The sequence below is a fragment of the Schistocerca gregaria genome, chromosome X (assembly GCF_023897955.1).
Source record: "Schistocerca gregaria isolate iqSchGreg1 chromosome X, iqSchGreg1.2, whole genome shotgun sequence".
Classification (NCBI taxonomy): domain Eukaryota; kingdom Metazoa; phylum Arthropoda; class Insecta; order Orthoptera; family Acrididae; genus Schistocerca; species Schistocerca gregaria.
Genome location: NC_064931.1, coordinates 426,351,021 through 426,368,610, shown reverse-complemented (window position 1 = coordinate 426,368,610; position 17,590 = coordinate 426,351,021). Strand labels below are relative to the sequence as shown.

Below are 17,590 nucleotides of genomic sequence, written 5' to 3'. Positions count from 1 at the left end.
TTTAACTTTACGTGGCATAATCTTTTGGGGAAACATATCATAATCAAAGAATATCTTCTAGGAACAAAAAAGAGCAGTTAGATTCATGTGTAGGATACATCCCCAAACACTATGCCATAATGTCTTCCAACAGCTTGGGTGAATGACAATATCATCTCAGCATATATTTTCTCTGATGATTTTTGTCATTAATAAGCCAGCTCAGTATAAAATAAACTGCCTAAATGATTGCCTCAGCACTAGAAGAAAGGATGATCTACATCTTGAACTGAAGCATTTGGTGTTTGTACAAAAGGGTGCAAAGTACACTGGTACTAAACATCTTCAGTGCACTGCTTAGTAATACATGCTCAAGATGTAATATGTTTTTGTTTACAAACAATTTTAAAAAGTACTGGATGCCAGCCCACTTTACTCAATCAAAGAATTCCTCTGCAGAAATAAATGAAATCTGTTAAGTGTGTCCCTCTTGTGCTAACAGAATTAAAGAGAAAAGTTTATTAAGTTGATATTAAAATATGAAAACTCCACTTAATTATTTCTCTATCTTACAAACATTTTAAGCTAATGTTGCATAACTTGTAATTCTTCTTCTTCTTCTTCTTCTTCTTCTTTTGCTTCTTCTTCCTGAAATGTTTCTGCTGATGCGGGTTGTTCACAAAACTTCCTCCAATCTTTTTTTTCTCCCAAAGTCTGTCGTTCAGCATTTCCTCCCAGTGTAGTTCTCTTTGATTCACATCATCCTTCACCTGCTCTCTCCATCTTGTTAGTGATCTTCCAATCACTCTTCTTCCAGGTTTTGCCCATCCCAGAGCTCTTCTTGGTAGACTTTCTTTTCTGATTATTTTTGTTATAACCTTTAATCACAATAATTGCGTGGATTTTCACACTCTCTCTTAGAAACAATAGCTGATCACATGATTACAACTCAGTCTCTCGTATACGACTGCTGTGCCGTGACATGCGGCCGGTGCCGTTCGTAGCTAGGTGGCGCTCCCGCGCTCATCTGATTTGCGGAGCGCCTCTATCGCCGTTTGTGCGTACTGTCGTGGCGGCACTGTTAAATGTCGTGGCACTATCACAACACTTTTCCCCCCTTGAAAAAAGTAAACACTCACTTCCTTGGAGACATGGACAGCGCAGAGACATCCATGGCCTCTTGTGAGGCCCCGAGGAGATCCCGCGCAGAGACACGGGAGTATGGTCGAAAATGTCCAGGACGGAAGCTCGTGCGAGGAACGTGCCTCCTGGATGAGATGATGGGTGAAAACTCCGGAGCAGCATCCATAGGTGTCATTGACCTGGGAGTGTGCTCCAGCGAGATGGGTCCCGGAGAAGGCGGCGTCGCGACTGGGGCCGGTTCCGGAGTACTTGGAAGCGGCAGCGACGGCGGCTGCATCAACACGGACGGTAGATCGGCAGCAGCGACAGGACTGGCGTCTCGAGCTGGTGGAGGCGAAGGATGGGGCGGTGGCACAGGCGTGGCCACCACTCGTGGGCGCATCTGGTCATAATGGCGAACAACCGTGCCGTCGCCCGTACGGATTTCACAAAGCCGGCGGCCGCGAAGAGCCTTGACCACCCCTGGAATCCATTTAGGGCGAGATCCATACCCTCGTGCCCACACGTCGGCGCCCACTGAGTATTTTCCCGCACTAGGGGACACAGTACAAGGCCTGACAGGGTGAAGCAGGTGCAGTAGAGTGCGCGGTTGGCGGCCATGCAAGAGTTCAGCAGGGCTGCGATCACCCAGAGGCGTGAAGCGATAAGAACTCAGAAATTGCAGCAGGGCGTCATCTGTGGAAAAATCACTAAGGAATTTTTTCATCTGGCATTTGAAAGTGCGGACAAGGCGCTCGACCTCCCCATTCGATTGCGGATGGAAGGGAGGTGCGGTAACATGATGAATCCCTTGTCCAGTACAAAAATCACGGAAGGCCTGCGAAGAGAACTGAGGGCCATTGTCCGTGACGATCGTGGATGGAAGACCTTCTAGCGCAAAGATTTTGGACAAAGCCAGCGTCGTCGCCGCAGTGGTGGGCGACGGACATCTAACAACAAATGGAAACTTCGAGAAGGCGTCAATCAACAGTAGCCAATAAGTACCGAGGAAGGGGCCAGCAAAGTCGGCGTGCACCCGTTCCCATGGCTGAGCTGGATCAGGCCACGGAGAGGGCATTGTACGAGGTGCCGCCAGTTGTTGAGCACACTGGCCACATGCAGCAACCATATGGGCGATGTCCGAATCAATGCCGGGCCAATAAACGTGCCTGCGGGCCAGGGACTTAGTCCGAGAAATACCCCAATGGCCTCCGTGCAACAGTTTGAGAACATCTTTGCGAAGAGAGGCTGGCACCACGACCCGTGGAGATGCGCAATCCGTGGCCAGAAGAACAACACCATCACGAACAGACAGGCGAAGGCGCAAGGCATGGTAGTTGCGAAGGGGATCCGATGCCCGGCCCCCGGTCCTGTCTGGCCAACCTCGTTGAACAAAACCGATCACCCGACGCAGGACCGGGTCCCGCGCAGTAGCTGACGCGACCTGCGAACCTGTAAGTGGAAAGCCCTCGACTGCACGATGTTCTTCCTCATCAATGTGGAAACAGAGGAGTTCATCGCGATCGAAAACAGGGTCGGGGCCCATCGGCAATCGCGACAATGCATCCGCGTTTGCGTGCTGGGCCGTGGGGCGATAGTGAATCTCATAATGAAAACGAGACAAGTATAAGGCCCAACGTTGCAGGCGGTGAGCTGCCTTATCCGGAAGTGACGCCGAGGGGCTGAACAGAGAGACCAGCGGTTTGTGGTCGGTGATGAGGTGAAACTTAGAACCATACAAAAAAACGCTGAACTTTTTTAGAGCATAAATGATAGCGAGCGCCTCCTTTTCGATTTGAGAGTAACGCCGTTGCGCCTCGTTGAGGGTCTTGGAAGCATAGGCGATGGGTCGTTCCGACCCATCCTCATACCGATGGGCGAGAACAGCCCCTAGGCCATACTGTGACGCGTCAGTCGCCAGAACCAAGTGCTGACCCGGACGGAATGTGGCAAGACAAGGCGCCGACTGCAAATGAGCCTTCAGGCGGACAAAAGCCTGCTCACACCCGTCGGACCAACAGAAGGGGACGTTTTTGCGTAACAGCTGATGCAGAGGATAAGCTACCGCTGCTGCGGATGGAATGAATTTGTGATAATAAGCAATCTTGCCTAGAAACGCCTGAAGTTCTTTGACCGTAGACGGCCGGGGTAGAGCGTTAATGGCCGCAACGTGCTCACGGAAAGGGCGTATGCCCTCACGGGACAACTGGAAACCAAGATACTCAATGGAGGGTTGGAAGAACTGTGACTTGTCCAGATTGCACCTCAACCCAGCCGAATGCAAAACCCGAAACAGTGAACGTAAATTACGAAGGTGCTCCGCAGTGGAGGCTGGTTCCCGCAGAGGGGCTAACTGAGATAGCAGCTGATAGACCCGAGGGGAAATCCAAGATAGAAATAACGACTTACACATAGGAGCGTCGACAACGCCGAAAGCCAAGAAGTGTTGCCGCAAACGCTTCTCATAATTCTCCCAGTCTTCAGCGGCCTCGTCGTAAGGAGGGAATGGAGGCGGAGAAGAGGAAGACAGACGATGAGTAAGCGACGTCGACAACGCCTGAATCGCTGCCGTCAGCTGTGTTTGTTGTTCAATGAGCGCTTGCATAAGCTGTTCCATGTCTGCCCCGTCACGAACACGCAAATCCACAACGCGGTGAAAATATCCCATCCTCGTCGCCAAAAAGTGTTATAACCTTTAATCACAATAATTGCGTGGATTTTCACACTCTCTCTTAGAAACAATAGCTGATCACATGATTACAACTCAGTCTCTCGTATACGACTGCTGTGCCGTGACATGCGGCCGGTGCCGTTCGTAGCTAGGTGGCGCTCCCGCGCTCATCTGATTTGCGGAGCGCCTCTATCGCCGTTTGTGCGTACTGTTGTGGCGGCACTGTTAAATGTCGTGGCACTATCACAACAATTTTAATATGACCAATCCAATTCAGCCAATTTTTTTCCACAATTTCCTTCAGAGGACTGATCTGAAGCATGTATCATATTTTTTTATTTCTTATCCTGTCCTTTCTCATCTTACCCAGGATTCCTCATAGAAAGTGCATCTCTGTTGCTTGTATTCTACTCAGATCTTTCTTTGTTAAGTCTCACCATTCTGATCCATCATTTTCAGGTATCAAATAAGCCTTAAAACAAAACCAATATTGAAACTGATGAAACCTTTGAGCAGATCTGTTAGGTATGATGTTCAACATGGCTCTGATGAAAGATGGACTGGTCTGAAGAAAAATATAAAAATTAGGACCTGTACTACCAACCTTTTACATCTGTCTATACTGTAATATGATTTAATGGAAAAAATTGTTGTCAATATGCCACTTTTTGTAATATTATCTTAAAACTACTACTGCACTGTTGTATCATTACTATTTATATGCTGTATATGTGTATGTTCTATGTATTGATAGCTATGTATATACAGAATGAATTAGGCAAAGGTCCCGACTTCGAGTTCTGGTCTGGCACACAGGCTTAATCTGCCAGGAAGTTTCAAATCAATGCACACACTGCTGTAGAGTGAAAATTCATTCTGAAAACAATATCCCAGGAGTGATAGTCCCACAAGGTATACAAGAGAACTTCTATGAAGTCTGGAAGGCAGGAGATGAGGTAATGGTGGAAGTAAAGCTATAAGGGTGGGTCATGAGTCATGCTTGGATAGATTAGGTGGTAAAGCACTTGTTCACAGAAGGGAAAGGTCCCAGGTATGAGTCACAGTTCAGTATATAGTTTTAATCTGCCATCATGTTTCAGAATATATTTATGTTTTCTTTTATTCTCCATACTTATATTACATTTGTGTATTTGACTCATTCTACATCCAAGTGACTAGCTCACACCTCTGGATCTATATTAATAAACTAATAAGTAAGTTATTCAAATAATATGCACTTTTTAGGGGCAATTAATATTGCATTATTATAATATACATATTTACTTACTTCTTCCTCCAGTACTGATGTGGATCAGGTTGGCCTACAGCACGGCATGGTAGTCTTAGAGTTTCGTGAAGAGCTGTAGTGATAAATTGACCAAATGAGGCTATCTTTGCTGGAGCATTATCAGTTGGTGCTTGCACTATATGCCTTGATTCTGATCCCTCTCCAACTGTTGTAACTGCTGTTACCCAGAACTCATACTGATTGTCTGTTTTTAAAGGTGAAACTATGTGGTGAGTTCGTTCAGCAGGAATGTCAAATTTATCTTTATCCTGAAAAAGAGGGTATGTTCAAGTTTGCTTCTTGTGATGAGACTTACATTAAAGTGAGAAACAAATACAGATAATGGACATACTGTCCATCACCAGAGGAAATTTTCTGTAGCAATAATTGCATTTGATGAGTTTTCCATACTTACTAGATTACTTACTTAGTTATTACTATATTAGGGCCACATTATTAACTACTAAATTTGACTCTTTGGGGATGTCATGTTCACAACAATAACAAAATCACATCCCATCATATAATTCAATGGTACACAGTCACTTAAGTAGTCAGTCAGTAGTGCTGACAAATGAAGCATGTTAATGAATTTATACTAGTGTCAATACAAAACAGATCCTGTGATGTAAGTGTCTGAGTCCATCATACATGCACTGTTGTAACACATTTTTGAGCTATTTTGCTTAGGTTACAGGAATGATTATATCACAAGAAAACAGAAAAAAGGTTACTAAAATTGTGGAAGACAGCCAAATGTTGATGTCTTAACATAAGTTAGGTTTTTTGATTAATTTGTGTTAACAGGTGCTTCATCATTAAGATACAGCATCTCTTATAACAGTTGTTAATTCATAATATATTCCTGATGACTATGTACCACACGGTCACATGAATTGCACATTTTCATAGATACCTTATTGATTACCTGCTTCTCAGGACAGTTCATTGAAGAAAATGTCTTACTAGCTGCAATAATCACTCCTATTGTATGGATAACTATTATAACAATGATTTTTCACTTGAGGCTACCATTTCAACTCCATTGTGCAGAAGGATGTCTATGTTTGGAGTCAGCTGATCCACTGCACATAGTAGTCATTACAGAAACTGGAAGTAGTGTTTGTAAAGTCAGGGGACCAACTGCAGGGCTAAATCTTGAGCTCTGGAGCCTACAGAGGAACATGTGAGTGGTTTCCAGTCTGTGATATTCTCATAGACTGAGTTCATTTGACAGTGTCAAAGTATTTCCCAAATCATAATTTACTTTTTTAATATGACACTTCACATTCCCAAAAAAGGGAATTTTATGACAATACAAATTCCCAAGAAAGGGAATTTGAAGAAAACTATGTGAACTTCATCACCTTAAGTAGTCCTCCAGACCCAAATAAACTTCATGTTATGAAATGATTGTAGGACCTCATAGGTTGGACTACATCTTTCAAGTTCACACCAATGCTGAATGCTTTTTTGCAACAGGACAAGAGCTGAGGGTATCAAGAACAGTGAGTCATCACTGAACACAGTACTATTCCATTCATCAGCAGCCCATTGGGACCACTTCAAATGCAGCCATCTGTGTTGCAGAGTTAAGAGCAGCCTATTCATGGGACAGAAATTTCCTAGTCCAGTTGCATTTAAGCATCTGACCAACAGTGCTGAATGACATAGAATATCGCAGGGTATCCATTACTAGTTCATGAACGACAGGTGAAAATGTTAAGTGATTGTGGGATGCTTGGTGCATAATAAGATGATCCACTTTTGCAGTAGACAGATGTGTTTGTCTGGAGACTTGATAGTGAGTATACCTATTGTAATGTTTCCGTGTTGTCCAACAGCATGTTACTCTCATGTTCATGCAACTTATATACATTACTACACCTCATAATAACGCTAACACACTCTGATGGCTATTCTACCAGTCACATGGAGTTGCAACTTTAATCATTTACATACCTGCTGAGAGTGTGTATGTATACAAGGTTACATTGACACTGGACAATGTCGTCTCATTGCTTCACTTTTTTGGTCAGGCAGAAATAACACTGGACAACAAAATCTGTGTGTTTTAATGTTAAAAAAAGTGTAACAGGTGATTATGGCTGAGTTGTTTTGTGCTAAATTCAAATCTTTTTATAGAACTTTTCCATCACCCACAGTTTGTGAGTAATCACATTACTAACATTTCTGGTAATTGTACAGTTGAGTTAATGTAAAACATTACCTAAAATATATTTTATCTACTTAAAATGTATGTGAAGAGTTTTTTGACTATACTTTGCTTGACGAATATCTCTTGAGTGTTGAACAGTAGTCTGCCAACATAGTTGAAGTCAATTTTCCCTGGTAGCCTTCTTCCATTTCATTGACGTCCTGGTGTAAACACTCACCATATTCATTGCTGACAGCTTTAATGTTCTAAAGGAGGAGATAAAGATGGTCTTCAAAATGTATATTTTCAATAACATATTACATACATCTCATAATGTTGTAGGCCCCAGTCAATTCACTAATTAGTTCTCTGTAATGTTCAGTCTTGTGGATTTATAGAAGACGTATGACAATGTTTTTGAAAAAGGTACCATGCAGCTCATTTTCACATATTCAACTGGCTTTCAAACTGTCAATCTTTCATAAGTTCACTAATTTGAAAGCCAACAAATACATCCTCTTTTAGCTTCACTTCACTGATATTTGGGAATTTGATTTTTAGGAAGAGAAATGCACTCCAATCATGATCCACTGATTTAACCATTGTCTACATTGTCAGTGGGTCATTAAACCCTAAACTTACTTCTTTCTTCCTTTCATTCATTTCACAAAATTTGTAATCAGTTCTAATTTCATATGTAATGGAAGCAACAGGATTTTCTCAGCACTTATTAGTGGTTGATGAACAATATCTGCCTGTCCTGGACTGAACGACTCTCTCTTTGGCTAGCTTTTATTAATATAATGACTGCAAAGTAGAATAGCTATCACCTTAAAATCTGTGCATATCTGCCACAAATAGTCATCATATCAGATACTGAATAGCAAGAGATGCATGCTCATGTAACTTTTCTTTGTACCAAGTGTGTGAGCTATAGGCATGGATGGAAACTTATTTCCTTTATGTAGCAGGACCCATATCAAGCTGGCTTTTGAGGAATCAATGAACAATCACCACTCTTCAGTTTTATGTTCAACACCTAGTCATTCCATCAAATGGTCAACATTATTACAGAAAATTAGGTCCTTCTATGTACAAAATGAATGCTCAAATTCCTTTTGGCCTTGATGGAAAAAAACTTAACTCTGATGACATCCTGCAGCAGGTGCCAGCCATTCAATCTTGGAGCAAGTAACTCTGCTTTACTTTGAGTTAACCTGACACTACAACCCACATCATTTAGACCCTCCTGTGTTAGGAAGTAGGGTTCATTTGTAGTAGCTCCTTCCACAAAATCTAGGTAATTCTGTTGTTGTAATTCACTAATATCATCAACACGTTCAAAATCTTCAGTCACATTTTTGTTATCTGGTGGAGTGTGTGGTCCACAAGGCACTGGTCAAAATTCTGTTATAACAGATATATTTCTCAAGCAGAAGTGGGAGTCTGTTTCATGATCTTTAGGTTCCCATCATGTCATAGAAAATGAAAAAGGCATATGACATAACCCTTTTAACAAGCCAGTTAATACTGTTATAAATTTGCGACAACAGATTTCTGGAGCCCAAAACTTATTGTGGCCTATTCTGTTATCAAAATAATACTCATAAGTGTTGTAACGTGGACACAAAACACAACCAAGAGTGTTAGTGCACTTAATTAGACTGTGGCATGTATGTCAATCACTATAACATACACTGAAAAATAAGGTAAGGCAAATATATGCAAGGAGAAATAACATGATAACCAAGTGCAAGCATATTGTGGTAGGGTTTCAATAGGCATTTCCCTATGGTGGGCTGCATCAAAAGTTCACATTATTACTATTTCACAGTGCATTCTTGTGGATGACAACACACTGCTAATGCCTGGGGCTTTTAAGTGTGTGTACATTACTTCATTCCTCTTCCCTTGGCAAACAGAATGGATTCAAGAGATGTTCATGGCATTTTCCCCCATGAGGTTCTGACTGAGATGACATGTTGATACTGGAATGTATGACCGGAAGTACTTGGGACACAGGCAGCATCACAGAGTGCCTTCTCATGTCAACTCATAGGGTAGGATGGGTGACGATGGCTCGAGCTCCAACCCCAATTAGGTCGAGGGCCTTGTGGTGGTTGTGCCCCCACAGTTGGTGACTGAGATGTAAGAGACAGCTCCACTATGGGTGGTGGCTGCATCAGGTCTGGTGGCAGTATTGGATAAGCTGCACTAGGTTCATTCACCAGTGACGATAGACAGTTTGATGCTGTGGCAGAGACCCAGTCACATCAGGTGATCCATCAAGTGATGCTGACTGGTGTGGTGACATCAGTGTCCTACCCAGGGTTGTCCAGTTATCTATGTATAGGTGCAACTGGTCATATTGACAAGCACAGGGGCCCTCCTCTGTATGGACATCACAGAGGCAGTGACCGCAGCATCAGTAGATGATGGCGGGAACGTATTTTGAGTGATCACTAAACCCACATGTCCAGGCAGCCACCCTGGACCAGAAATGGGATGCCTACTCTGGCTGGGCTGCAGGAGATGCAGGAGAATCCCCAGTTCACACATGAGGAGCACTTCAGTGGGGCTGTTGTCGACGAACAGTGTGAACTGATAGGAAGACAGAAATTGATCCAAGGCAAAGTCAGACAGGGAATGAGTCATGTACTTTTTCATTTGCTTTTTGAATGTTATAGCCAATATTTTTGGCCTCACAAATCTTACAGGCATTGCAGATGGAGGCAAACTCCTGTGAGACAAACTGAGGGCCATTATCAGAGACCAATATTGCTGGAAGTCCTTTGATGGAAAAAATTGTCAACAGGGCTGGCACGGTGGCAGAAGCCAAAATTGATGGACAATGAACAATGTATGGGAACCGAGGGAATGCATCAATTATTATTAGCCAGTATGCATAAAGTAAAAGGCTGGTGAAATTTATATGGAGATGGTCCCAAGCATGCAAACGCTGTTGCCACTGAGACAACATGGCTTGTGGGGCAACATGACGTGATGCACATTTAGAACACGCTGTAATCAATCAACAGATGACACTGTCCAAACCAGGCTAAAAACCATGACAGCAGGCTTATGCCTTGATCTGTGGCAACACCAGTGATCAGCGTGCAGCTATTGCAGAATTTCCAAATGGAGAGCCACGGGAATCATTACACGAGGAGCTGAATAGTCCATATCAAGTAGTATAAAACCATCAATAACAGAGAAATGATGCCCTTGATGGAGGCATCTCAGGCCAGCCATGTTGTAGACAGTGTATCACTTTCCATAAAATTGGATTGGTAGCACTAAGATGCACCACCCGAGTGTTAGTGATTGGAAAATCACCAACTGTTTGAGGAGTGCATTCATCAATGTGGAAACAGGGTAACTCCTCTTGATCAAAACTGGCATCCAGACTGGACAAGAGATGGGAGAGCATTCAGCATTTGCATGTTTAACCATGGGGTGGAAGTGAATCTCATCATTGTACCAAGAGATGAACACTGAAGGAAATGTGCTGCTTCATCTGGCACTGACACTGAGGGGCTAAACAGCGAAAATAACAGATTTTGATCCATGATGAGATGGAATTTTACAACATACAGGAAAACATGAAACTTCTTCAAGGTATAAACACTGGGTTTATTTCTTTATTTGTGGATATGTAGTCTTCAATGCATATGCCATAGGCTGCTGAGAGTCATCATCAGAATATTTATGAGTTAACACTATGTCCAGCCCATGCTGGGGCACATTTGCTGCTAACACTAAATGCCAATTCGGTTGGTAGGTTATGAGGCAATGTGCAGTCTGTAACATAGACTTCATTTTGGAAAACAAATTTCACATGACTGTGACCAGAGGAAAGACATCCCTTATGCAGCAAGGCATTTCATGGTTGTGCAACCACTGCTGCCCCTGATGATAATAATCAATCTTACATTAAAACAATCTGGAGTTGCTTGACTGACATAGGGTGTAGAAGAACAACAATGGCAGAGACATTCTGATGAAGGGATCTGATAACAGTACGAGAAACCTTGAACAAAAGATAAACAGTACAAGGGTGAAAGAAGTGGCATTTTCCAAATTGCATTTTAACCCAATGGCCTGTAACACTGAAAAGAGCAAACATATGTTGTTGAAATGTTCAGCAGTGAATAGGCTGGAGACTACGACATCATCAAGATAATTGGCACAGCCAGGCACAGACCTCATGAGCTGTTTGAGAAACTGTCAAAAAATCACCTGAGTGCTGGCCACACCAAATGGTAACCACAAGTATTGATAAAAGACAAAAGGCATGTTAACGACCAAGAGCTGTGAGAGTCAGTATCAACGGGAAACTGAAAATATGCATCAGAGAAGTGAATCTTGGAAAAATAACTGATTACCAGTGAGCTTAACAAAAACTTCATCATTGTGGAGCAAGGAATACATGTCAATGATAGATTGAGCATTGACAGAAACTTTGAAACCGCCGCAAAGGGATAACTGTCCCAAGGGTATCTTATTGACAATGACCAACTGGATAGGCCATTCTCTGGATACGATCGGTTGGATGACCCAAGAGGCTGTGAGGAGGTTGAGTTCCACCTCCACTTGGCCATGGAATGCCATCAGTACCAGGCAATCCTGAAAGACACGAGGTCTGGCTGATGGTTTCATGGTGATTCGGGCTTTTACTAGCACAACCCAAACCCAAAGAAAACAGGGTAGGAAATTCAGTGCATAAGGTGTTGAGTTGTGTGTAACACACTTGGTCAGAGACAAAATTAACTTCATTGGAAATAGTAAACCCAAAAAGGTGTCCAAACCAAATAAATCTGTCATGTGTGCATTGTTCACCACCAGAAAAGTCAGAAGATAAACCACAGATTTATGTGTGACTGACTGGGGCTGAGAAACCACCTAAAATCAGAAGAATTTGTTCATTGTAAGTGACTAATGTGTGTGACACTGGCTCTAAATGTCCATGTATGTTTGCATGTTGAGTAATGACATACAGCACCAGTGCCAACTTGCATGTGGAAAACCTTCTGATGAACCTTGACATCAAGAAAAAGCTTAGAGGGTGCAATGGAGATTGCCTGTACACAGTTGACATCCATGTCAGCATTTGCAATATGTTGCTGGAATTTTGCATCACAAACAGGAAGAATGTGGCCCATTTTGTTGCACTGGTGACAAACAGTGCACAGCTTAAGAAAATCTGGAGGGAAGTACGGAGTGCTTGTGTTGTTGTTCATTGCTAGGATTGCTATGCTGCTGTTGCTGTGATCATGGTTGCTCGCACATGCACTGCTGCTACTTATATTGTACCCATGTGAACTGTCAGACAATCAGTGGGGGAGGCAGTTTAAACTTCTGCAAAGTCACACCACAATTCAATTTGAGTACCTGCAGCCTTTGATACCTCAGACAACTGTGCAGTAGTCAGAATGTTGAAAAGGGAGGGGTTTTCACATTGAAGAATCTGCTCACATACATCACTATCAAGGACAAACTGATTGATTGCATCACGAACTATTTGGTCAGCATATGGCTCCTTATGTACATCAATGACAAATTGAAAACAATGGCTTAATCTGTGAAACCCAGCTTCCTACTAAGTCTTATAGCAATGTTCTGGTTTCTTGCAGCACTGATAGAACTCAACTGAAGCAGCAATGACATGCATCCATTTACAGTAGTATTTACAAAGAAGGTCACACATGTCATCAAAAGAGAGTGTAGACAAATCCTTCAGGGGCCAGATGGCAGAGGAGTTGATAAACAAGACAAAAAAGTGCACAGCATAAGGTAATATCAGTCAATCCAAACAGCTCAAAATGCTGCCACAATGATTTTCTGTAGGCTTCTCATTCTACAACAGACTCATCATGAGCCAAAAACAGTGGGGGAGAAATGACTGGGGTAGTGAGAGGCAAAACAGTAGGTGCAAGGGGTGACATGGCAGGTGGTATACTCTGGGATGGCCCAGAACTGGTGAAAAGATAGGTAATTGTTTGCAACACATGGATTTGATTGTGTTGCAGTGTGGCAAATGCATCCTGCTGTTGACTGAGATGCAACAGTGCAGTAAAATCCCCTTGCTCATCTACCAGCTGGCATAAAGACTCATCAGTAGGACCATTACACATTGTAGATGCAATGGAGGACCAACCAGAGACTGAAAACCACGTGGAGAATTATCTCATCCCAGTTGTCACTTGTGTTGCAGCTGGGACAACCAACACAACGAAGGATGTTAGCACACTTTATTAGACTATGGCATGTACGCCAATCACCATGACATCCACTGAACGCAATAACTTAAGGCAAATGCATACAAGCAGTAATAACATGATAACTGAGTGTGAGTGTAGCATGGCAGGTTTTAAACGGGCACTCACTCATGGTGTGCTCTATTGGAAGTTCACAGTGTGTGCACATTACTTCAAAAAGTTCCTTCATCATTGTGGCTTTGATATTAAAGGATACTTCATCAGCTTCAGTTTCACACATGCGAACTTTAGTCTGCATATTATCTGCATCTCAATAACTGACTCCTGTACCTGCAAATTTGTGAATAACTACTTGATAAATCCTGCAAGGATGCACACTTTCTGGGCACTACTTTGCATCTATATTCTGGAAACCACTGAGATGTGCATGGCTCAAGAAAATCATGCTCAGTTTCACCAGCATCTTCCATACAGTACCAAAGTTACCATGCTGTGTCATGGGGTGACAGACCCTCACTTTTTTTTTAGGATGAATGAGGCAGTTCTATTACTGTGAGGTGTTAACATTATGTAAACATGTGAGAGACACTTCAGTTCTTAGAGCTCTTTGGCTCTACTCTATACAGTTCCAAATCTAGTCATACAGCACACCTGACTTTATGAGGGTGGAGACACCTTACACACTATCAGACATTCTGAAGTAGCAGCAAAATGTTTGTCCTGGGATTATGTTCAAATGGTTCAAATGGCTCTGAGCACTATGGGACTTAACTGCTGTGGTCATCAGTCCCCTAGAACTTAGAACTACTTAAACTTAACTAAACTAAGGACATCACACACATCCAAGCCCGAGGCAGGATTCGAACCTGCGACCGTAGCGGTCGCGCGGTTCCAGACTGTAGCGCCTAGAACCGCTCGGCTCGGATTATGTAATTTCAAAGAATGCTGACATTGTTTGACCACCCTACTCTCCAGACCTTTCACTCTGTGATTTTTTTATGGGGAAATGTGAAGGGTGTCATGTACCAAACTGGACAAAGAATGTTATTTCAAGTCAATATACAGGTTGAAGAGCAAAATGACAACACCCCAGCTGACACACTGCACTCTGTTGCGAAAAATGTATAGCAATGACTTTCTAAATGTGTGTGTCAAAAGGGACAGCAGCTCTTCTTGCCTGAATGGCTCTGTCTTGTGTATTAGCCTGCATTGCACTTCTAATGCCGGAAATCTATCCATTCTCCACATTTCACTTTCCATGTTGATTTATACGATTAAATGAAATACAACACAGGAATAATTCATGATTCTATGCAATGGGCACATAAACTTACACTTTAAAAACAGTGTTTATGTGCAGTGAGAAACAAACTGTAGTTTTACACTGACACTGTTTGTCATATGGAAAACATGATGGGCAGTGGGGTCTGTATGTTTGGCCATCTGCACACTGAAAAACAAAATGGCAAATACATGCTGAAATGTCAGAGAAAATGGGACCTGATAATACTACTTGAAAGATATGTTGTATATATCACAGCTAATAATGAATATCACCAGTGACGCTGAAACATTAATAACACAAGGTGAGCTGGCTGAAGGATACATAGCTGAAGAACAGCTCATAATTAATCTCTTCTTTGTAATTAGAAGACAATGAACTGTTACAACTACCTGATTTTAGGCAATAAGTGACAATAAACACATTAGTTGCTAAGAAATTATCTTGTGACCTCTGATAGGTATCATAGTGGACTGTAATTTTAGAACAAAATGGGATAACTTACTTAAGGACTAATTTAAAAAAATGCTTCAAATGGCTCTGAGCACTATACGACTTAACATCTATGGTCATCAGTCCCCTAGAACTTAGAACTACTTAAACCTAACTAACCTAAGGACGTCACACACATCCATGCCTGAGGCAGGATTCGAACCTGCGACCATAGCAGTCGTGCGATTCCAGACTGAGCGCCTAGAACAGCTAGACCACCGCGGCCGGCAAGGACTAATTCATCATTACATAATGCCATGACAGATATGTATCATTATTCTCAACACACATAACTTTTAATTTTATTTTTAAAAATTGTGAAAAATTCTGCTCTTACCATTGCCATCCCCGCTAGTGATCTCATATAAACTCTATAACTTCTGATTATTCCATTAGGGTATAGTGGTGGTAACCATGAGAGTAGTATTGTTCTTGAGTCAGTCACTGCAGCTTTTATATTTTCTGGTTCAGTAGGTACTGTAATTAAATAATGGAACATTAAGGAAACAATGATACATGTATAGAGAAAATGTAGATTTAGTAATATGACCAATTAAAATATACTCATTTCACAACATGAATTAATGAGTGAAATTCACCAGATCTGGGACATGAAAATTCAGATTTGTTTGTAGTAAATACAGAGGCAAATAAACAGTTATAACAAATGACAAAAGGTCCATAATAATTTTATAAATTATATTTGTAGAAACTCTGTTAGGAAAGAACATTACCATGGTTTAAACAATCATACATAACATCAGATTAAAGATAAGCATTTCTGAACTATATTAATGAAGTCAATGGAAGCACAATTATCTAAAAACTTTCCATACAAATACTCCAATGTTTAATTGTTTATATTATGTAAAGAACTTAAAGGCATTTGGATCTTACATAAATATTAAGCTATGTTAATTCAAAAAAATTTTATTACTGTTTAAAGCTGTCTTTGATTTTACAATGAAAACCGGTTTCATTCATATCTTCAACATCTTCAGATCCCCTGCAGTTGCATAGCAACCCATTAGTTTTAAGTTCTGTATGCAGCCTCCAAAAGTCACTTATGACTTACAAAGTATGTGAAATTCACAGGTTCCTCTGTAGTGACAATGGCTCTGAAGATGGTTAGAATATGAATGAAATTGGTTATCATTGTAAAGACTGTAATAAAAATTATTAGTAATTCAGTTCTCAGAGATTGATACACATCAAAAAAAGTTTTTCATCACCTCCATTCTGAGAGTTCCAGAACCTTTACAGAAAATTGGAATAGACATACAAACATAATTTCTGCCGTTTTTATTGCTCACAAAAACCCCACATTGCATGTTGTGCCACTATACAGTGAGACCTTCAGAGGGGGTGCTCCAGATTGCTGCACACACTGTGTACCTCTAATACTCAGTAGCATGTCCTCTTGCATTGATGCATCCCTGTATTCATCATGGCATACTGTCCACAAGTTCATCAAGGCACTGTTGGTCCAGATTGTCCCACTCTTCAATGACGATTCAGTGCAGATCCCTCAGAGTGGTTGATGGGTCATGTCATCCATAAATAGACCTTTTCAATCCATTCCAGGCATATTCGATAGGGTTCATGTCTGCAGAACATGCTGGCCACTCTAGCTGAGTGATGTCATTATTTTTAAGGAAGTCATTCACAAGATGTGCATGATGGGGGCATGAATTGTTGTCCATGGAGACGAATGCCTTGCAAAAATGCTGCCGATATGGTTGCACTATCGGTCGGAGGATGTCATTCATGTATCGTACAGCCATTACGATGCCTTCCGTGACCACCAGCGGCGTATGTCTGCCCCACATGCCACCCCAAAACAGTAGGGAACCTCCACATTGGTGCACTAGTGGACAATGTGTATAAGGTGTTCAGCCTGACCAGGTTGCCTCCAAACACATCTGTGACAATTGTCTGGTTGAAGGCATATGCGACACTCATCAGTGAAGAGAACGTGATGCCAATCCTGAGCGGTACATTCGGCATGTTGTTGGGCCCATCTGTGCCACCCTGCATGGTGTCATGGTTGCGAAGATAGACCTGGCAATGGACGTCGGGGGTGAAGTTGAGCATCATGCAGCCATTTGTACACAGTTTGAGTTGTAACATGCAGTCCTGTGGCTGCACAAAAAGCATTATTCAAAATGGTGGCATTGGTGTCAGGGTTCCTCCGAGCCATAATCCATAGGTAGCTGTCATCCACTGCAGTAGTAGCCCTTGGGTGGCCTGAGCGAGGCATGTCATTGACAGTTCCTGTCTCTCTGTATCTCCTCTATGTCCAAACAACATCAGTTTGGTTCACTCTGAGATGCCTAGACACTTCGCTTGTTGAGAGCCCTTCCTGGCACAGAGTACCAAT

General features: G+C 42.1%; 1 protein-coding gene across 1 annotated transcript in view; it reads right to left on the bottom strand.

Moving 5' to 3' along the window:
* The window catches only part of LOC126299577 (Down syndrome cell adhesion molecule-like protein Dscam2), a 212,234-nt gene that overhangs the window by 146,048 nt on the left and 48,596 nt on the right, over positions 1-17,590 (bottom strand). The window contains exons 5-6 of the mRNA XM_049991586.1: positions 15,548-15,687; positions 5,061-5,329 (exon numbers count right to left, since the gene is read on the bottom strand). Coding sequence (XP_049847543.1) covers positions 5,061-5,329; positions 15,548-15,687 — 409 coding nt within the window. The remainder of the gene's footprint in view (positions 1-5,060; positions 5,330-15,547; positions 15,688-17,590) is intronic.